General features: G+C 48.6%; 1 protein-coding gene across 5 annotated transcripts in view; it reads right to left on the bottom strand.

Annotated features, from left to right (window-relative positions):
- LOC122373167 (ionotropic receptor 25a-like) overlaps nucleotides 1–22,421 on the bottom strand; it is a 68,685-nt gene extending 46,264 nt beyond the window's left edge. For 2 of the 5 annotated variants that reach the window (XR_006254990.1, XM_043350994.1), the window contains exons 1-2: nucleotides 9,535–9,644; nucleotides 9,093–9,169 (exon numbers count right to left, since the gene is read on the bottom strand). Coding sequence is in view for 2 of the 5 variants with exons in the window: in XM_043350994.1 (XP_043206929.1) it covers nucleotides 9,093–9,168 (76 nt within the window). In the remaining 3 variants the exon portion in view is untranslated. Of the gene's footprint in view, nucleotides 1–9,092; nucleotides 9,170–9,516; nucleotides 9,645–22,347 lie in introns of those variants that run through there. The other 3 variants (XR_006254989.1, XR_006254991.1, XM_043350993.1) reach the window with 3 other exon arrangements.
- Between the last annotated feature and the right edge of the window lie 204 nt (nucleotides 22,422–22,625).

Below are 22,625 nucleotides of genomic sequence, written 5' to 3'. Positions count from 1 at the left end.
TTATTGCAACTGCAATATGTATCTAGTTGTAAAATGTTTTTAGCTGATGTCAGTGTCTCTAAAAATAAGAAACCTGTCATCATTCAATCAAGATTTTGCTCAAAAACCTCTACGAATACGTTTTTACTCGAATACGTTTGAGTAGTAAAGGAATCTTGGTTTTTACTGTTCAAATCAAGACCGTGTTCAAAAAGTGAGATACAGAAGCGGAGTTTACTCCATGTCACGAGCTATTGACGTAAAATCGAGTATCGCAAGGTGCCACAATTCAAGGTGATGATTCAAAGGAAAATTGGAAAATAGTTTTTTTTTGTTTGCGCAATAAATGGCTTCCTTTTTATTCAAAACGAAGAAAAAATAAAACATGTAGCTTTCATGTAGATACAGCCTTCTTATCCATTTCGGCCATCAGCGTCAAAATTTTTGTTTTGTTTTCTATCCCCATTTTATAGTATCGTTCCAATATTTTGTAGGCATCTATGGACCTTTATAATAAACTCGTCAAAGCCTCAAACCGAAACGGTTGTAAAGGAAGACTTGATACATTTGGACTGCGGAATGATCATGAATTGGCTTATCTCTGGCAAACATTCTTCAATCTACAAAAGATAGAGGAAGAAGAAGAGCAAGAGCGTTTATTGCATAATGCTGAGGCTGCTAAAGGGTCTAAAGACAAGCGAAGCAGTAAAAACGTCAACTCTTCTTCCATTTCCCATCGAGGCGCTGACGTGGAAACCGATGACGAATTAGAACAGACAGACCCTACGCCAGATGTTGATATACTTATGCAAAAGTTGAATAAAAAGTACTTGGGAGGAAGATTGCCACCAATTTTGTTGCGATGGAGTAACCGCTTAACCTACACTGCAGGCTACACCAAATTCGATGGCAAAACTGCCAGCATCGTGCTTAGCGCACCTCTCCTTTCCCTTCGATCCCGGAAGGATCTGATCGACACCCTCCTCCATGAGATGATCCACGCGCTCCTTTTCTACAAGGGAAAGCTGGACCACATCGACCACGGTCCATCGTTCATCCGCTGGATGAAGCGCGTCAACTCGCGCGCCGGCACCAGCATCACGCCGTACCACAGCTACCACGAGGAGGTGGACTTTCTGCGCCAGCACTGGTGGCGCTGTGACGGCCCGTGCACGCTGCAAGCGCCCTACTTTGGCCTGGTGCGCCGCGCCGTGGACCGCGCTCCCAGCGAGCAGGACCGCTGGTGGGCGCGCCACGCGCGCCAGTGCGGAGGAACCTTCCACAAGGTGCGCAGCGCCGTCAACGCCGGCGGCCGCCAGCAGCTCTGGACCCGGCGGCTGCTCAAGAAGCGCGTGCCACGCATCAGGTTCAAGAAGACCCTGCGCGTGTACGCCATACCGGCGAGGAAACGGCGACGAACCTCTGCTAGGAAAAGGAAACAGAGCGCACGTCGAAGATAGTAGGGATGACTGAAACATTATTTGTTAACATTTTTAAGTATTTATTTCTAATAAGATTGATTTCACATGCTGTCTTTGGACCTACCATATGTGAAGAGGCCAGCTAAACTACTGTGGTATTGCGGTATGTAGCCAGTAGGGGCGTCGCCACGGATTTTTGAGTGGGGGGTCGGGTTTCTAATCTTCACCCGATGGGTAGGGGTGTTTTTTTTTTTTTGCCACACTTCCCAGTTTTGTGCGTGCGTATGTGTGTGTGTGCGCGTGTGTAACAAATCGGCGCGCAGCGCCGCCAAATTTGGTATAACCTATTAGGTAGGTATACCTACCTACATCACTTGCGTAAAAATTATCACTGGTCACTTAAGGTCAGGTCGCCATGTCAAGTTCAGTTATACGGTATACCTCTATAAAAACTTTCCCCTCTCGCCATTCTTGTAGCTTTTCTCCCATAACTTCGAAATTTGGTACACTGTATAGGTACCTAATGTATGGGGTTATACGTGTCAGCAATTCATGATTCTAACTGATGATTTACATCTATGATCTGAAGGCAGGTCAAATACGTGACCTCATCATTAGAAAATAATGAGAAATTAGAAAAAGCACGAATGCCTCCTGCTTTGAAAAAGTTCGTCAGAAACGCAAAATATCTTTGGAGCCATGACAAATCAGCTCATCATTGCCAGGGACAGGGTGCAACTTATGGCGAGTGATGACTCGAAAGGTCATTAGTGGAAATGTCCATCGATGGCCACCAGCATTTTTTTTCTACAACTTTTGACGAAGACGCGGTAGAGCGATGACAGCACCTGGAAGGTGTTCACTGTTCAGCTTAACAACACGGATCCATTCATATGCAGCAGGAGGTCCTTTTTCGATCAGGACATAACGTTGACCTGAGGTCGTTTTAACGTTAATTCTGAATGGTCAAATTTTAACTCATGTGACGCGTCTCAAAGAGATCAAGACGGTGGTGACAAGACAACATATGTACATACCATACAAATTCACGGAATCGAAAGTTATTGCAAAGCAGATGTTTCGGCAGAATCTGTCCAGTTAGCTGTTTGCCTTCTTATGGGCCAGACATAGACCTGAGATGAAATCTAACGCGAAGCTAGCGAAAGAGCGTTAAAAGAGCTATCGAATAGTTTTCTGCTTCACTGTACCTTCTATTGGTGGTTTCCCAGTCGCTAACGTATAACGTATACTAAACTAACGCTGAGGCATGCTTTCGACCCCTGATCGATCTACAGGTTTGCGGAAAAAAGAGCATGCTGTCCGTGACGAGAGAAAGCCGATGATACCCATTTACAAGTTTTCGGGTCATCTCAGGACTCAGGTCATCGCCAATAAGTAGAGAAACTCGGGACCTGCTAGAACTTAACCAATGTAAGTTGTGATGGTTTTTCGAGGTTCTGATTACGAATGTTATCTTAGTTTTGAACGAAGATGATGACTCCATGCATTTGGGGTAGATCAGGTCAGGTCAGATCGACCAATACCTAATAGTGGATGACCACCACCGATTGCTTCCTAGCATGTTATATGAATACCTAAGCAACACAACTACTTCTTAAATGTTCAGATGGGCGCTAAGTTCAAAATCAGCTCCAAAAACTACCCTATCAATTAAAAGCACGTTATGAAAAAGTGAACTAAGGTCATCTTTATTTGAATCAGGGATATCGATTTATTTTAAGTAGGTGATTAACTCGAGCGCACCGGACGTTTTGTTGCAATCGGCTCCTTTTTGCGCGACTTCTTTGCGAAATCCCGAGACGGTTCCATCTGACTCCCTTTCCCCTACATGTGCACTGTACAGCTAGTTGTGACGGTAGCCATGGGGCTGAGGCTAGTTTGTAGTTTTGTAGTTAGGTACTGATCCGACGAATCGAGTGCGACCATTTTTTTAAAACGATCAGACGAACGCTCGGGGCAGTTTTGGCGCGTCCAATCCTTTGAGGGATAAAAAGGTATACTAGGATGGGGGCTACTTAAAAACATTGTTGTGCTGGTGTTCCCCGCCCACAGCTAATTGACCTTTAGGTAATTGGCTAATTGGCTTTAGGGAGCTCTTGAAGCGATTTTGAATCTGATGTATTTGTTGGTGTTGCTGACGCCTGCTTCACTGACATAAAAGCTAAAAAAGCATACTCAGCATCGCAAAAAGTGGGGGGTCGACACCCCCAGTTTTCAACAGTGGGGGGTCACGACCCCCCCCCCCCCACGACCCCCCGTCGGCGACGCCCCTGGGAACTGACTTGGAAGAAAATGACCGATTGCTCTGGCACTGTAGCTAATCTTCAAGAAGATGAAGAACATTTACGGCTGTGGTTAATTCAGTTCAATAAAGACATAATTCAGTTGATTAAGGACTTATAAGGACTGAATCATCTCAAAGAAAATATACTTTATCATTATTTTTCAGGATCGTGACTCTGAAAAGGATCGTGACCTGAAAACGACCATTGTAAAAATTGTAGACCTTGTCCGTGCGTACCTCACGCCGTTTACCGCTTGTTGCTATCTTGCTTCGTTCTTAAGATCTCAGGGGGCGGTCAACCGCCCCCCCCCCCCTCGGTTTTAAGTTGGCGCGGACCTCCGTCGGTGCGCAGGTTAACCCTCGCCCGTATTGGTGTTTTTCCAGCCGCGAACGTATAAGGGGGGGGGGGGTCCGTTGGACCCCCCCCCCTTGCCGTTTCGCCCCTGATCGAGCTAGAGCTTCGCAGAAAAAACGAGCGTGTTGCCCGTGACGAGAGGAAGCCGATGATACCCAATTTTAAGGTCCTAGGTCATCGGTTGACCTTCCAGGTCAGGTCAATGACCCAAATGTCGGGGAAATCGGGACCTGTTAGAAAGTCGTAAAGCGTGGCTGCTAATGGGTTTTTCGGGGTGCCGATCACGAATATCATGTTAGTTTTGATCACAGATGATGTCTTCATGCATTTAGGCCAGGTCGGGTCAGGTCAGGTCAGGTCAACCAGCCGGGTATTCCTAGTAGGTGGCAGCCGCCTCTGACAGCTTCGTAACATGTTACGAAGGTGCCAAAACTACTTCGTAAATGTTCATATGGTTGCTAAATTCGAATTCAGCTCCAAAAACTGGCCTAGAAACATGTAAAACTCGAAAAAGTGATCCGAGGTCATCAAAGGTCAATGACCTGACCTGACCTTCCGGTGACCTTGACACCCACCCTAATGCATGGGAGCAACATCATATCCCATGTTTGAACGCTTGAAACCACGAAAAGACTGCAAACGCGCGGCTAATGCGAGCCGACATACGCCGAATCGCGATTCCGGCCAAACATGGTCTCGAAAAGTAGGTCACAGGTCAAAGGTCATTAGGGTCAGGGTCATGAAAATTTCAGGGTAGGTGTAAAATTGATTAACGCGAGGGTACTGAAAGTTTCGTCGCGATCGGCCGCTTTTTACGCGAGTTATTCGCGAAAAACCGAAGGGGGGGGGTCCGTTCGACCCCCCCCCTATACGGGCGAGGGTTAACCCTCGCCGGACCTATTGGTTTTCTACATACGCGCCGGCCGAGGGGGGGGGGGCGGGTACGACCCCCCCCCCCTCGCCGTTTCGCCCCTGGTGGAGCTAGCGCGTCGCGGAAAAAAACGAGCGTGTGCGCCGTTACGAGGCTCAGAGATTGGTACCCGATTTTAAGGTCCTAGGTCAACCGGTGACCTCTGAGGTCAGGTCAAGTGCCCCAGGGTACGGTTCAGTTTTTGGTGAATAACTTCGCAAAAAACGGCCGCAGAGCCGCGATTTTGGCAGCATCGTGTTTGCCTTGCTCAGGCGCGTCGAATGATATACTTTTTATTCGGGTCAGGTCAACTTAGGGTGTTGACCTCAGGTCAAGGTCAGGTCAGCACCCCCAGGTCACGAAGTTGGTCGAAAGAGGTCATGTCGCATACCATTCGATTCGGCAGGTCTTCTTGAGTCCATTGGTGGCTTTCCCGACTCGCTAGCTCAATTTGATCGGGAGTTATTGACGAAAAACCAATATGACCTTGATGACGTCATAAATGACGTCACGGAAGGTCAACATTGCAAAAGTGACGCATCTAACCTTGCAAGGAGTGCATCAAATCACGATTCTGTGTGCTTGAGATAGTTGGAGATCATTCCCGGCGCCAGAATAGCAGTTTGAATTTTTCCCCATTGACTTATAATGGTGAGGTCACGAAAATGACCTGACCTCATATGACCTTTAGGAAAAATCCGAGATATACAAATTGTGAGGCTCATAATGGATACTAGATCCTGCAAGTTTCATTTCCCTGTGACATCTCCTCTGGCAGTGAGGGCGTTGCGAAGTTGCGACATCTGAAGACCGTGCAGAGGTTCACTTATGACGTCATAGGTCAGTGACCTGACCTGACCCAAAAATGCGGTTGGTGTCAAAAGATGCGGCTTGGATCAAAGGTCAGGTATGCAAAGTTTCAGCTCTCTATCGCCAGCGTGTTCGGAGCTATCGCGAAAAAACCCTATGGGGGGGGCGGCACCCGCCCCCCCTCGGCCGGCGAGGGTTAACTGACCCCTGAGTCTGACACTCTTGTAACATTTAGATGAAACATTTTGCACAGTCCTGACAGAGTTTATGACGAGAGACGACCAGTACGAGGTTCTAAAGTCCGAGCTACTCCAAGTCCGATATCAGGTGTTTGACCTGACCTTGAACCGAGCCTTGACATCTAAATTCAACTTTTAGCACTCGTCAGGAGCGTTTCGTCACGTTCTTTCGTTTGCCGCTTCGCCCGTTGAGCTGCGCTCTCGAGTTATCGGCTTGGGGCGTTTAACAACCCCCCCCCCCTTCCAGCAAGTGCTGTGTGGCGAAATACCCCAGCAAATGCCGGGCTAACAGTGTTCTTCTGAAAATAATGGGCAGATACAATAGCAGCTAAACACTAATGCGAGTTTAAACGTTGCTGTCATGTTTTGGTGCTCTATTTGAGCCTTTTTCGTCGTTTATGCTAATCACTGGAAGCCCAGTTTGTTGATTTTATCAAGCAATGTAGGTATATGCAACAAAATAATTGATGGCTATGCGTTCGAGCGCTGCACATCGACTCTGTTGACCTTTAACCCTCGCCCGTATAGGGGGGCCTCCCCTCGGTTTTTCACGAATAACTCGCGTAAAAAGCGGCCGATCGCGACGAAACTTTTAGTACCCTCGAGTTGATCAATTTTACACCTACCCTGAAAATTTCATGACCCTGACCCAAATGACCTTTGACCTGTGACCTACTTTTCGAGACCATGCTTGGCCGGAATCACGATTCGGCGTATGTCGGCTCGCATTAGCGGCGCGTTTGCAGTCTTTTCGTGGTTTTAAGCGTTCAAACATCTGAAATGATGTTGGTCCCATGCATTAGGGTGGGTGTCAAGGTCACCTGAAGGTCAGGTCAGGTCACTGACCTTTGATGACCTCGGTTCACTTTTTCGAGTTTTACATGTTTCTAGGCCAGTTTTTGGAGCTGAATTCGAATTTAACAACCATATGAACGTTTACGAAGTAGTTTTGGTGCCTTCGTAACATGTTACGAAGCTGTCAGAGTCGGTTGACACCTACTACGAATACCCGGCAGGACCCCTACTGGTTGACCTGACCTGACCTGACCCGACCTGGCCTAAATGCATAAAGACATCATCTGTGATCAAAACTAACATGATATTCGTGATCACTTTACAACATTCTAACAGGTCTCGATTTTCCCGACTTGTGGATCATTGACCTGACCTGAAAGGTCAACCAATGACCTAGGACCTTAAAATTGGGTATCTTCGGCTTTCTCTCGTCACGGGCAACACGCTCGTTTTTTCTGCGAAGCTCTAGCTCGATCAGGGGCGAAACGGCAAGGGGGGCCAACGGACCCCCCCCCCCTTATACGTTCGCGGCTGGAAAAACACCAATACGGGCGAGGGTTAAGCCTTTTTCAATGAGAGATGTGAAAGAACTGGGCAGAAGTTCGAGTGTGGAGAGGCTAGAATGATGACTCATACAGCCCTCTGATAGTATAGTTCGTTTTTTCTATGTTCGACCCTCACTGTAAACATCTTTTTTAACAAAGCACGAGAATTGCTAGCTGAATTACCTACTTTAAAAACTGGTTAGCGCACATTGTACTGGAGATATGAATAATATTTTCCAAATAAGTTTTTAACACCGATGATATACCATTCTGTGAAACGCCGTGCGATTTATTTATAAGTTCAATTATAATTTCTGACAAGTCGTCTTTCCCTGTGGGGTTGTATATACAGGCAAATACGAGGTAGGAGTCTGGGAAATAAGAGCCAGGAAGAAACAATTTTGAATAAGATTAATCGTCGGTGAAATCAATGTGCGCCAGTCAGTTTTCTCAGTAATTCAGCTAGCAATTCTCGTGCTGTGTTCAAAGAGACGATTACAGTGAGGGTCGAACTTAAGAAAAACGAACTATAGCTTGTGTGCTCTATCCATTTGCTAGGCGGCTGGCTTCTAATTGTTTGCAAATAATGGCGGCCATAAACAAATAAGGGAGGAAACATCACACCAAGGAGAGAAGAGCGTAACACAAACGCAAGTAGAGCAAACACAGAAGGCTAATCAACTTGAGTGTCCCCTGCAGTACAGGGTCATTGGTTAAGCCTGAGGAGTATGTCACGCAATACTAAATGCGGTTTTACTCCCCTATAGCGTTTCAATTTGATCAAGACACCGCTGAAGCCCAGCACTCACATTATCGCGTTCCTGCTAAATAGAAGTCCCTCGACAGACACGTGCATTGCCGAGTTTAGCGCATACTCGTTAGCTAACTTCCGGGAAACAAAGACGACGCAGCGTTCGGGTGATCAACTTTTGCTGGTAGCAAACAACAAACTGAACCTCATTAGCGGAGTAACGCACACAAATACCAGTACAAAGGTTGCGCGGGGGTGTCCTTAGCATGCTTCGCTATCGTTTTTTGCTAGAGTCGACTTCAATCAAGGATTGCAATTTGCATGTACTTAACGTGTGATATTAGGCTGGTTATTTATTTATATAACCGTATAAGTTGCTCCTTTGAATACCTGGCATATTGAAGTAATCGGCTACAGACCCATGAGCAGTATAAATCCACTTTACAAAAGGATTTACGACCAATGATCCATGCAAATCTGTTCATGCACGTTTAACCTCTCATTGCTGATATTCCCATCTGCGAATGTATACCTACCGTTTGATTATGTAATCTCTGGCTGCAGCAGCAAGCACATCCATGCAATTTTTACCCATACTAAATATTGTAAAATGTAAGGCATTGTAGTTGATGTTTGACATCAGGCAGGCCTACGTCAACACAAGGTCTCCAAAGGAGCAAATGTAAGACGGATTGGGTAGAAGTCTCATAACATACAATGTCCTTCCTTTCATGCCGGACAGAGCACTTGACAAAATATTGCACTTCTCCTTCAAACATCCAATGCTACCACTTCTGACGGTATGTAGAGTCGTAGTTTCTATATACTTTGGTAGGCTCCTTGCGGCTAGGTAAAGCGTATGTTTGCGTTTAATTGCCAATGGAGCTATATGAATGAATCACCAGGTAATAATGCAATAATGCCAGGCAATGCATGTTTCGTTGCAATCAATCTTAAATGCAGCTCTCAAATTAATACTCACGTAGGTTGACAGTGGAAGAATGAACGCTGCTCAGAATCAGCGTCAGACCCGCAACCAGCGGCAGCCAATATGTCATCCTGAAATCGGCCATCAGCCCGTCATCCCGGACGCTCTACAGAGCAGCAATGAGCAGAAGAGCAGGGCAACAACGCCGACAGATAAGGAGAGCATGGCTACTCGGGTGGTTAAACTCTAATTAGGCTGCAGAAATTCAATCAATATAACAATGCCAGGTTCAGTGAAGGACACCATGTCCTGACATTGCAGACTCTGTCCTCTGCTTCGAATATATGCTGCGTACTTTTGCGAAGTTACAGAAGAATTATATTTACAAGACATACGTGAACAGTTTTTACATGTTATAGCTTTTGCAGCGCTCCGCTGCTCCCTGAGTTTGGGTTCTTCCAGTCGCCGGTACTCTCACCTGTTGCCAGGGTCCCACCTGTCCAGGTCCTCACGGCGCGCGCTGTCGGCACGAAATGAACGGGCCCTCGGGCGCCGACCGGTCGGGGGCGTGTCCACCGCCGCAGCGACCAATCAGCGGCGGCCGCCGCCGGCAGGCCCCGCCCACCACAGGCAAACAGGCCGCGCTAAACAATTGAAACCTAATTGAGAAAGAAAGGTGGTAGTGTTTTGCGGAATGCATCGAACTGTGGAGTGACGATAGGTAAGGGAGCGTTGACTGTGTGGGGTGATGATTACTGCAACCAAGGCCGCTGAATTGATAAAATCCAATGCCTCTGCTAGTTGAAAAGAATGCCAGAGAATAATTGCTATGGAGCTTATCGGTGAATATCAACCATCAGCGTCAAATGGTCAAACTCATTAGCGTGCTCACTAAGCAGATAAGAGATTTTGTTTGTGATAATGTAAAATGCAGCTTTTGACTTCCATTATACAGTGAATACATGGATGCTGATCACGCTCTCATAAAAGCAAAGCGGTTCGAAGCCACTCGGACGCAAGGTCTGCAATCAGAATTCCAGTGAGGGTTACGTAACCGATAAGGATCTTCGGAGGCTTCACCTGTTGACATTCGTAAGATTCATTTTATATTGAAAATGAAGCCAAACATCAGAACACAAGCATTGTAACATTGCATCATAACAATAGTTACTTGTGTTCCGTAAAACGTCATTCGTTTTTATTCAATCGATTGCTTAAAAACACTCATTCTTGTTGTACGCCCGCGCCCCACTGCACTGGGGGGGGGGGGGGGGCTATTCATAGCCCCTTCCCATTTTTCTGCAATAACTTCCAAACCGCTTGACGTATCGACGCCAAACTTGCAGTACCTTCGGCTGCATCAATTTGACACCTTGTGTGAAAATATGAACTTCGTAGCTACCATAGGTCGGCCGAAAATGACGTCAGAGTGACGTCATGTTCGGCCGATTTTGACGCAAACATTGAACCACGGCAATCGCTCCCAAGAGCTCAGTTTTTTTAAGCTAGATCCAATTTCTTTACATGAAAAGACTCAGAATAGAATGCGCTATCAAATTGCTATCTCGGATTTTCAAAATTTTGAAAATTTCGAAATTTTATAAAATAAAATTCAAAACTTATATTTTTGTATTTTTTTTCAAAAAGTTTTTGACTTTTCGAAAAAAACGGAATATATGTGATAGACCGCATGCTTATGACTTACTCTAGCAAGTTTTAGCTAAATATCTACAAAAAAATGGCCAAGTTATACGCATTATTGCAAAAAATTCACAATTATTAATTTTTCAAATCACTTTCTAGCACAAATTTGACATCGCACACCAATATAAATAGCACCATCGTGTTTCTGAGCTCAAACTGCATCTAATGGATACCTTTTTTGTTGAAAAATTTTAACTTCAAAATTTGACCTTTTTTGACCTGAAAGTGACCTGACCTAAGCTGAATTCGACTCAAAATGACCTCAAATGACTCAGACGACATCAAATTCGAAATATATGGCCTAAATGGACCATAAAACATGTGTCACGTGACCGACGTATGATATAATATTTTCGTGACCTGTGATGACCTGACCCTGACCTGAAAATCAAAGTACAAGTTTGGTACCCTCAGTGTATCTTAAGCATCTGTTCACGAGTGTGTAAGCAAAAAATGAGCCTGATCTAACTTGTAAGACGGCGGCCAGAGCCCAAAATGTGAACAAGCCAAAATGCTAATAATTTTTACCTTGACCTGACCTGTGACGTCATCGGTGACCTCGAGGTCAATGAAATTAGGTTTCGCTCGACAGTTTTTCCGGGGCTATTAGACGCCGTTTGAATTTTGACGATCGGCTCAGTAGTTTCGGAGTTAGGAGGGGGGGCTATGAAGAGCCCCCCCCCCCGGTACGGCGTGGGTTAGGCTCTTTCGGTCTAGCGAGACTATTTCGGAGCCTGAAGGACGGCAGGAATTAGGGGGAGACATTGGTCTGGGCGGGCACCCTGGTGAGTCGAAGGGCTGAGCCCATCCAGTAGACAGACCACCCAGCGCACTGGTAAGTACTTAGTACTCACCGCACCCGGCTACGTGCCTGCTCCATATGGGGGCTACCCGCATGGGATAAAGTTGCCCGTCCAGCCCGGAGCACGGGGTGGAGGCATGGAGAAGAAGGACTTGATAATCCTGAGGATGGAAACGTCTGACCGGTGAGCATGTCAATTTCTGTGCGCTTAGGTCTACCGGTGTCAATAGCGATACCCAGTTCCAGCGCTAGGTGTCCAGTTTGTCTTGCGTAATCATGCTAATAAATTAACGCGTATCATGAGCTAAGTCTTCATGACTTTGTCTCCTTCTTTGCAATTAATGACTGGTAATTATCACTAATACTGTTACAACAGTGGGTATTATCAGTTCTAATAAACAATATACTTAATGACAGTAAAGTCGTTTAGCAGACACAGCTTTACTGTATAAAAGCCTTCTCATAGGATGCAAACATGTACATTTATTCTACGCTCGTTGTTTTTTCTGCTTGACGGAATAACTCTGCGGGCTCGAATTCGCACGGTATTGCAGAAATTTGTCCTGTAAGAGTTTTTAATGCAATAGTGACGCAGGAAATGAGAGCCCCTAATACCTCAGTCAGCTAAAGGGACGCCTTTGCTCAGTCTATAGGGCACCAGAGGGCGCCACTGGAAGACCAAGGAGGGCGCCAGACATCGGTGTTAAAATTGATGGTTTAAGAGTTGAGAATCAGGCGTATAAAAAAAAAAATGAATTAAGGACCAAAGAGATAAAATACGGTTCAGTGGCTGTATTTGGCAAAGGTGGCACAATCACACAGGTAGGTAATAGTCAGTGGGTAGGTAATGGCCGGAAATTGACGGCCCGTTGACGGCCCTAACTCCGGCGGAAGGTGGAAGCGGCTCAATATGCCACTCCACTCCAGACTGGCGGGAGGACTGGGGGAGCAGGGACCGAGAGACAGAGGCGGACAAGTGACCGATCCAGAATACCGACCACCGTCCGCCCCGCCTCCCGATCGCCTACTGCCCCCGTCCAGGCGCCGCCGGGCCGAGGTCGCCACCGATCACGTGACCGGCGCCAGGTCAGCGCGCATGCACCCCCCGTGTCACGCCGGCCGGCTGGGCCGCGGCGAGCGGCCGGGCGGGGCAGCGTCGCCGCTCAATAACACAGCGCGGTAACATAACACGACGCGACGCAAACAAATATAACTTGGGACGATAACATAAATGCAAACTTAACATACTCCCCACTCGGAAACAAATCGCATTTGTTTTCGAAACGCCGATGTCCACAACCACACAAATCACTGTCAGTCTTAACCCCACTAGGTCACTGCGTCGCTTGGTAGGAGGCGCGCCGCAGGTCGTCGGTACAATGAGCGCCGGTTGCGTCTGATCTGATGTGCCGGCACCGCAAAGTTTCGTTGCCGCCCATATTGTCGGGACGTGGTAAACCGTCGACTGGAAGATGACCGGCGCGCTCGCAGTCTGAAGCCCCAGTGGAAGGCGAGGGCGGCTCAAAATGCCGACCCTACTCCCGACTGGCGAGGAAGCTCATGTGGGAGTCTCAAGCCACTGAGTCGCCCAGTCGGAGATGAACCGCAGGCTGTCGGCGCTGAACACCGGGCGGCGTCTGGCGAGCCGGTACTGCGGGTCCTCACCGACGCCTCACCGCCATCCGGCGGAACCAGGACTGGGTTTCCTTCATCTCTTGGTTGAAAATGTTGAAGAGGTCAACGTTCTGATGGCAGAGTTAAATTCATCGTGAGTATGATGTACGGGCAGAGCACAAACACATCCACACACGCACACAACCAAACACACAGATCACACAGTAGTAAGCGTGGAGCTATAACAAAGGCAGATAAGGCCAAGAAGAAGTTTGTGCTCATGATGCATATGCTGGTGGTGATGCCGTGGTGAATGGCGAGTGCTGTGAAAAATGTCGGTAAAGATGAATCGTGCTACTAGTCTCCGTATGACTAGTTTGATGAGACGTCAGATTAGTCAGGCTCAATGTTGTGGCGGTGCAGTCTGCTGACGGATCGTTGTGGTCCCGTTTCCATCATCTGACGGCAGCTCTTCCAGGTGTCAGTCTGGTATGCCGTTTCCCTGCTTGGGAACTGAGTGTCACAGCCACCAGTTGTCACGGCCGGTTTTTGTCCGGTTGCAGGTAGGTGTTGTGCAAGACTCTGTCCGGTGATGTCTTCCACAGATCCTTCAAGTACGTCACGTAGCTTCCTCTTTTTCCTACTTTCATGGTGAGGAGGGAAGAGGGCGGCATCATCATTCAGGTTGGTGGAGTATCCAATGGCCGGTATGCCAATGGAGCGGTCTCCTCCACCATGTTCAGAGGTGGGTTGGAGGGCGGTATCCTCCACATTCGATGTCGGTTTCGGTGGTTTGGTTGCTGTTTCTTCGATGACAGCATCGCTCCGCGTCTCGGATTTGGGTGGCTGGCTGGTTTCAAGCTTCCGTTTCGGCATCATCATCTGGTGAGTGGACCGGTTGGCAGAGCTGGCTACTGATTGACAGTACAACTCCTGCACAAGATTCGTCTTGCACCGCTGTGCGGTGTCGTTACAGGAGGGTTCGGTCACTGGGAGGCCGTCTCGGTTCACAGCTTCTTGGTCTGAGACCTCCATCAGGTTGAGGCTACACATGTCATCACTTCTGCGACTGTGGAATGTGTGGTGGGTCGGCACATCATCAGGTCGGTATCCTGATGTGGTGGTAAGTGATGGTCGTTGCGTGGTGGCACTCCCCACGTAGTCAGGTCGGTATCCTGACGACGCAGTGAATGGTGGTGGCAGATTCGGTGCCTCAGGCGCAGGCCTGGTCGGTTGGTGCTGGGTTGGATGGTGGAGCGATGAGTGGTGAGGCTCCCCACAGGACGAACATGGATGGCTCATACAGGACCGAACCCTGTGAGGGCCCAGGCACTGGTAGCAAACACCAGTTTTGCCCACTGTCCTCCATCGGTCGTCGACTGTCATGGCTCTGTATGCCAGGCATTGGTTCAGTCCATGCTGTCCTCGGCCACACGCTCCACAGGTCCATGATTTGGCCTGTTTCGCCAGTGTCTGCCGCTGGATGGACAGGGCAGAAGCTGTGGAAGGAGATGAGGATGGTGTCGCTGGACTTGGGGGTGGGCTGGTGGCTCGAACGGTTTCTCGGAGTGCCAGCTCCCTTTCCAGAAACAGCAGCAGGTGCTCGTAGCTGGGCTGTTCCTGTCGAGCCCACTCGAGTCGCCAGCTCTCAGGAAGTTTCTCCTTCATGACTGGGAGAAGAAGGCTCGAGGAGCTCTCAGGGTTTACCCCGAGGGTGGCCAGAGCACGCGTGTGGGCGGACAGGTGGTCCACCAGGCTCCGCATGGCGCTTAGGTCGTTTCCGTTGTGGACGGCGGGTGCATCCAGGAGACGTTTCATCAGAGTCTCCCTCTCGATGTCGTCTCTCTGGAATCTCCTCTTCAGGATGTCGATGGCGGCGAGATATCCGTCTCCAGACACAGGGATCCCGTCGATGGCCTTCTGGGCTGAGCCACTGAGGTGCGACTTCAGGACCACAAACTTCTCGATGTTGCTGTACCGGCTGTTGCTGTGGATGGATACGCCGAACAGCTCCCAGAATGAGCGCCACTTCATAAGGTCTCCGCTGAATGTGGGTATCTTCACGACGAGCGAGGATCGAAGGTCAGTATTTGAGGTCGGGTCGACTTCACGTGTGCTGTCTCGAATGGCTCCAGCCGCTCCTCCTTCGAGTCGAGCCAGGAGTCGAGACGCCATGAAGACCTCCTCCTCTATCATGTCGGTATGTTGAGTCTCGTCTGGGTTGCCGTCTTTGTCGAGAAGGGTCTGGACTGCTTTAAGGTCGTCTCGCAATGCATTTAGTTGATGGACTTTGTAGGCAAGGTAGTCAATGTCGATGTCTTTGTGGTCCTTGGCTCGGTATGCCTTTGTGTCATTGACTAGTTTGGTGGCTTTGGTCCTCAGTTTGGTCCTTAATTTCACCTGATCCTCCATTATTCAAAATTAAGGTGCCTCTGGGTAAGTGAAAATTTCAGCCAAAAAGGCGCATCCGGCCCGGAGGACTATGTTAAAATTGATGGTTTAAGAGTTGAGAATCAGGCGTATAAAAAAAAATGAATTAAGGACCAAAGAGATAAAATACGGTTCAGTGGCTGTATTTGGCAAAGGTGGCACAATCACACAGGTAGGTAATAGTCAGTGGGTAGGTAATGGCCGGAAATTGACGGCCCGTTGACGGCCCTAACTCCGGCGGAAGGTGGAAGCGGCTCAATATGCCACTCCACTCCAGACTGGCGGGAGGACTGGGGGAGCAGGGACCGAGAGACAGAGGCGGACAAGTGACCGATCCAGAATACCGACCACCGTCCGCCCCGCCTCCCGATCGCCTACTGCCCCCGTCCAGGCGCCGCCGGGCCGAGGTCGCCACCGATCACGTGACCGGCGCCAGGTCAGCGCGCATGCGCCCCCCGTGTCACGCCGGCCGGCTGGGCCGCGGCGAGCGGCCGGGCGGGGCAGCGTCGCCGCTCAATAACACAGCGCGGTAACATAACACGACGCGACGCAAACAAATATAACTTGGGACGATAACATAAATGCAAACTTAACAATCGGTGGCTGAGAGGACGCGCTTTGCCGGGGCATCGGAAGACATCAGGTCCTGATAAGGTGCCGAGGATCAGGGAGTGTCCCGTGGGCAGGAGTGCACCCATGGTCAGTTGGGCGCTGGTGGTTGAACTGAATTGTTCCAGTGGCCAGGAACGGTAGGCGCCAGTAACCAGAGTGATGTCAAAGAGTAGGGTGCGCTAATGGTCAGAGGGCGCTAGTGGGCTTCGAGATCGCTGTGCTGTATGCGCGTAATTAGGAGGCCAAGGACGCCAATACAGAAGGGCGCAACCTGCTAGAGAGGCGTATGTCTTGCACCCGTTCCGTGCTTCTATCCTCAGGATACAGAAGTCCTTCTCCTCCACGCCGCAACCCCCCTCCGGGCTGGACAGGCAACTTTATCTCATGCGGGCTGCTCCCTTGGAGCGGCACCGCTGCTCCTGAGGGAGCGCACCCCGTAGCCGGGTGCAGTGAGTGCCTTGGGGCTGGGTGGCCTGTCCTCTGGACGGGCTCAGCCCCGGCGACTCACTAGGGTGCCTGCCCAGACCAATGTCTCCCCCTAATTCCTATCATCCTTCCGGCTCTGCAATGGTCTTGTCGACCGAAAGGGCCTAACCCAACAAAACAAACAAACAAACAAGCGTATGTCTTGCTGGCACGGGAGTCAAAAGGGTGTCAGTGGCAGTAATTGCACCAGTGTGCAGGGGCGCCAGTTGCCAAGAGGGTGCCAGTGGAATGGGGGCGCAAATGATCGGAAGAGCGTCATGGGACACGAGGCCAGTGACGATGAGCAGAGGCACCGATGAACATATGTAGATGCCAGTAGCCAGGCTGACGCTTAATCGTGTGGATTTTCTGTCCTTACAGGCCACACGGCATGGGTCATTCAGTCGAAGATTTTGGTTTATGTATAGAGAGGGTTTATTGACCGAGAGAAGAGCTTTACCCATGTTTTACAAGGTGCATAGCAATGATGTTTGAAAAGTTGACCAAAAACAGTGGCGCATGGCGCATGCATCTTCTCAATACATTCGCACAAGAAAGCTAAACGGTCTTATAAACGTCCCTGCACCACTGCACCACCTAGCAGTTTAGGTCGATAGTGACGGTTCTTAGCCTTTGTAAAATATAATATCAATTCAATTACGGTATACTATCTGCCATTCAAACAGCAAATTAATCAGCAGGAATACATTTCGGCCTTCATTGCATACGAGTTGGTTCCGGTTCTGGGCGAGGCACCTCAGAAGCGTATGATCACTTGATGCAGGGATTGCTGCTTACCCTTCACGCAAAGCCAGGGCACAAATTATGGGACATAACATTCACATCAAACGCAAATGCCATGCCATTTCTGTCAAACTTGTCAGATCATTGTTGGATCATCAAACCACCCAGGGTCTGTCCTTCAGACTAGTTCTGTGTAGGGCAGCAGACAGACCCTGGACCAGTAGGAATCCAGTGTTTAATTTTCCCCGAGAACCGGCTACCGGCTCTGAGCTGGTAATTACTGGTCAATAATGGAGCAGCGCACCGCTCCGCTGAGTGGTAAATAACGCTGAAAGACCGCGCCCGATTGTAAGATCGGCATGTCCATAAATGTTACGGCACAATCAATCGGCCGACTCGCTTCCCAACGCTACATCGCCGGTGCATTCTTCATCGGTCGCAAATTAATCGCCGCTGAAATATGCAGCGCTGCAATCTTGAAAATGCTAGTAAAATCGATTGCCGAAGAGGTGGAGGACTGGTTGGTCTGATGGGCTCGGGACGGCAGGGTGATGGTAGGGTTTAGCGAGCTGGGACCAGTGGCCGCCGCGGACAGCATGGGGAGCGGCGGCGGCGCCTCTCGCAGGTCCGCCAAGGGGCACTGAACGTACCAGAACGTGCCTTACACAGTAGCAGGTGTAAGTGGTCCATCTCAGGACCGAATTACACATTGAAATGGTGTCAGCGGTGGAGAGGACCGTAGCTGTGCTGGTGGCTCTACAGATGACGCTAGTGAGGGGTCAAGTGGATAACAGCTTCGGCATTTTGGACAAGGAGACAGTAAAAATCGGTGAGTGACACGATTCACGATTCACGGTGACCCTGAACGTGCAGCAATGTGTATCATGTGTGTTAAAATAATGATCTTTGAAGATGCGGAATTCACATGCTAGTGATAGGTGTACAAAAACTATATTTTCTTGATTCACAGCTGCCGAGGAATAAAATAGATTTGCACATAAGATGGGCTTCATCTTAGGCCACTGAAACGAGGGGTTCCTCAATAGCATGATTGTATGTTTTCACGGGACAACAGCTGCACATTTTCAAATTTCGGAATACAGATGCTTTAAATGCATAGGTCTCCAAGCAAGTTGTTCACCTCTCCAGTAAGCCATGTGACTCCAGAGCCTGATGGCTCCCATTGTGGATAGCGTGCGCTTGGACTTGGCGGCATTTACGGTCAGTTCAGTTGAGAAAGGGGAGGCGGACCGACCGTATTCGCTAAACTGTTCTTTCAATGCTGTTTAACCCACTGAAAATCCGTGGGGAGTGTTAAGAAAGTCTGTACAAAGGAGACATGTGTACCGCATGGGATTTGTGAATTCATTATTTTTTTACCACTCAAATACATTTTGAATAGGGATCAATCATTCAATGAACGAAGTTAAAATTCCCTTGACGGATGTTGAATTAATAGTTCGCGAAATGAGATATCAAGCCATGAATCCGCGAATATTACAGAGCGTTAGTTTCGGGGGATGAGGTGGGCCAGAGGTTCTGCGGCTAGAAATAGCTACGTTAGTCCTTAGCACCCAATGTTGAGTCCTGCACAAGCACATCGACTATGGTGGGCGCAATCGTTTGTATTGTGATCAGTGATGATGATGATGAGCTCTTCGGCGTATGTAACAAATTCGTCCGCAAATATGATACTTTTAGGTTACATGCCGTGTGTAGAACAGAGCTCGGCGAAGACGTCCATTTTTTGGAGCGCCGTGCCGAAGTGATGGCATGTCGCACAAACCGGCCTCAGTTCGGCGGTACCACTGGTGACGGTGTTTGGGTGACCGTGAGTGTAGTATCGGGAGATAGCTTCGAGATAGCTTGTTGCTAATGTTTATATCTACACTTATAATTTGAGGCAATTATATATATGAACTTATCAGAGCCCTTCAAAATTTTTATTTATTTTGCCTAATAACTATGACGGTATAACATATTTTTGTTTAGGTATGCATAGCAAAATAGCAATTTGAGATGGCATTTTGCTTATGTCTACACACGTATAATTTTAGGCAATTGTATGACCTTGCCAGAGCCATTCATTTTTTGCATAATAACTATGACAACATAGCATATTTTGTTTATGCATAGCAAAGGATAAAGTAAGCGAAATTAAAAAAAGATTCTTTTGAGAGAGATTGGAAAGTCATAGGAAATTTACCTTTTTGTCTTGAAGCATTGTCTTCTAACACTCTCATGTACGATTTAACCTAAAAAAATTGATTAAACATACACTCGCTGAAAATGAATTCACCGTAACATATTACAATCTCCAAACCTTGTATAGGGTTCTCGCATGGCTCTGCACGTATCCACATTTTTAACGCATGACTGTGACCACATCCACCCAGGCGCCTTAGTGCTGGACGACACGATGATGCCTGATGTGGACCTGCTGGAGGCGCTGGGGGACGCCGTGGAGCAGCGACTGCCGGACCTGCAGTTCACTGAGGTGCAGCTGGTTTCCTTGCCGACCGACCGGGCCGACGGGGAGATACAGATACCGCCAGGTAAGGCGGGGAGTTACTCATACCGACCGGGCCGGCGGGGAGATACAGCTACCGCCAGGTAAGGGTGAGAGATTCCCATACCGGCCGGGCAGACGGGGAGATACTGATATCGCCAGGTGAGGCGGGGAGATACAAATACCGCCAGGTGAGACGGGGAGGTACAGATACCGCCAGGTAAGGTGGGAGATACAGATACCGCCAGGTAAGACGGGGAATGCACAGATGCCGCCTAATAGGGAGAGAGACAAATACCGCCGGGTGCGGAGACATACCGGCCAGAAAAGACGGAGAGATCTAAGAATCAGATATCGACATGTAAGCAGGTCGTAGAACCCGTCAGGTAAGATGGAGAGATATCACTAAATAATGTAGGGAGATATACAGATATTGCCAGGTAAGCCGAGAGATCCCGACAATAAGACACTAAGGTGGGAGATACAGATACCGCCAGGTAAGACGGGGAATGCACAGATGCCGCCTAATAGGGAGAGAGACAAATACCGCCGGGTGCGGAGATGTGATGAGTGCCCCCAGGGGGTCCGGAAGCGGTGGGGAGTATGTTTTCAAAAAAAAAAAAAAATATTGTTTAATAAAATTTCTTTCATCGGGGGTGTTTTTCTTTCCGAGATGGTTGCCGACCTGCGCCGTGCTCTGGAACAACCTCAGGTGAGTGTTTTCGACTGGTAGATCCTCAAATGGTTGATTAACGAGTTGATTTTCTTGCTGTTTGACTTCTCTCTTGTTCAAACGCAATTGCACACCCATTTTCAATTGATGATCGGTCCGTTGGTTTCAAGCTGACCGATTCCTTTCCGCCACCGTTCCTTGCGCCTGGGGCTCGTCACAAACAATATTTATAATGAGGCTGGCTTGTCGCTTGTCAACATATAGTCTTCACTGCCTAGGATGGTATCTGTCTCATAAGGAATTTAGGACACGGAAGTCTCCCCAAAGTATATAATTTTGATGCCTCCCTTGAGGACATAACCTGAAGCCACCATCTGATACCTGATAGCTACCCACAATTCTCTCCCTTTCTAATGCCTATCATCCCAAAGGTAATCGAGTACATCCCCATTTAATGTCGCCCTCAATGCTGAGATTAGATCTCCCGCTGGTCCTTACACTATATGACGCATACCTCAATCTCCCTCAGACCCACTCTCTTTGTCATACCTCTCTCATTCCACTACAATAAATTTGATCTCGCGTCGACCTCTCAGTCCCTCCCAGCAATTATTCTAACTCCCTCCAGCGGTACATATCAGGGACAATAAACGCAATTTGTTCAATAGACTCCGTGATTAGTGTGAATTTCATCTAGGCTTACTCTTACCTCCCAACGACTTATCGCGCCACATTCCAACATTGGAATCGTGTGTGCTCTTCCTAGCACCTCTTGGGCTCCCTGGCCCAATATCCTCGAACACCTACATCACTTGACCCGGATTACTTGTCTAAAGGTGCAACGCAGGTAGCGATTACATTATTAGCGTTCGTCGATGGGTGTGATTGGTTCAATCAATCTCTGCCGGCCCACTCTCTTCGAACACCTACATCATTTGACCCCGATTACTTGTCTTAAGATCGACGCGGGTAGCGTCAGTTATTAGCGTTCCTCGGTGGCTTATGATTGGTCCGTCAACCTCTGCCGCTCACGGCACATCTCTGTTTCCCTACTAAAACCCCGCGGCCGGACGTTGGTTACTGACCCTTGCAGCCCTTCTGTGAGAGACCGTCTTACGCGTTTTCACCCAACGAACCGGTGGACACAAGCCTGCTACCCCGACGACCGCAGTCTCACCGGGCTCATAGACAGGCACCTACTCAGTACTCTCATGCAGTCATGGCACCCGCAAGTGGCGCCTTTGAATCATTGACCGGTGTGATTCGAAAGACTCCATGACTGAATCTATCCTGCAATTTTATCCGACGCCGTGGAATTCTGTCCTGCAGATGTGTTTTCAAGCGCGTTAGCGTCATGAGTGATGTATGCTGCGATCTTTCCGACGGTGGACTTATCACTTACCTCATCCCGGCGGTATTACTCCTCGCCTTATTATTCTATCATCTTCTTCGTATTTGTCACTCACCTTGGGCGGGGTGCTCCCTCGCCCCGTCTCTCTCTGACCCACCTCTCAGCTTGGGCGTCTTATGGCGTTCTTCGTTCCGATATCTGCCTAACATACTTACTTCTTCCGTAACGTGAGACAGTTCCGATCCTAGTAGACTTAGACGTATCAGCAGAGTCAAAAACACATGAAAGTGTTGCAACATACCTCCTCTTCGGCTAGCATCCATCCTTAGATCTTTTCCTCCTTGTGTAATTCCGGTTTCAATATCTATCGACCACTTCAGAGTCACTCCTTCTGTATCTCCTTACCTGTCTGATCCGTAGAATCCCTTCAGTCCATGTGCGCACCGCTGCGCGGTACGAGTCATTTGTTTCCCGCGACATGAACACAAAAAAAAATCATTGGATAGAGAAATCTGCGCCGCCAAATACTCAGACCATCTACTACTCCTTTCATCTACACGATATTTACGCCTATCAGCCGAAACGTCTCCACCGTAGCTTGCTATATTCACTCAGTGACGTCATATTCCAGGAAACAGACTGTGTTTACACTTGTTGATCAGTAATGACGTCATAAGCTCGTG

The sequence above is a fragment of the Amphibalanus amphitrite genome, unplaced genomic scaffold (assembly GCF_019059575.1).
Source record: "Amphibalanus amphitrite isolate SeventyFive unplaced genomic scaffold, NRLGWU_Aamphi_draft 001453F_arrow, whole genome shotgun sequence".
NCBI lineage: Eukaryota > Metazoa > Arthropoda > Thecostraca > Balanomorpha > Balanidae > Amphibalanus > Amphibalanus amphitrite.
The sequence above is the reverse complement of the archived record's forward strand: the minus strand, read 5'-3'. Positions and strand labels throughout refer to the sequence as shown.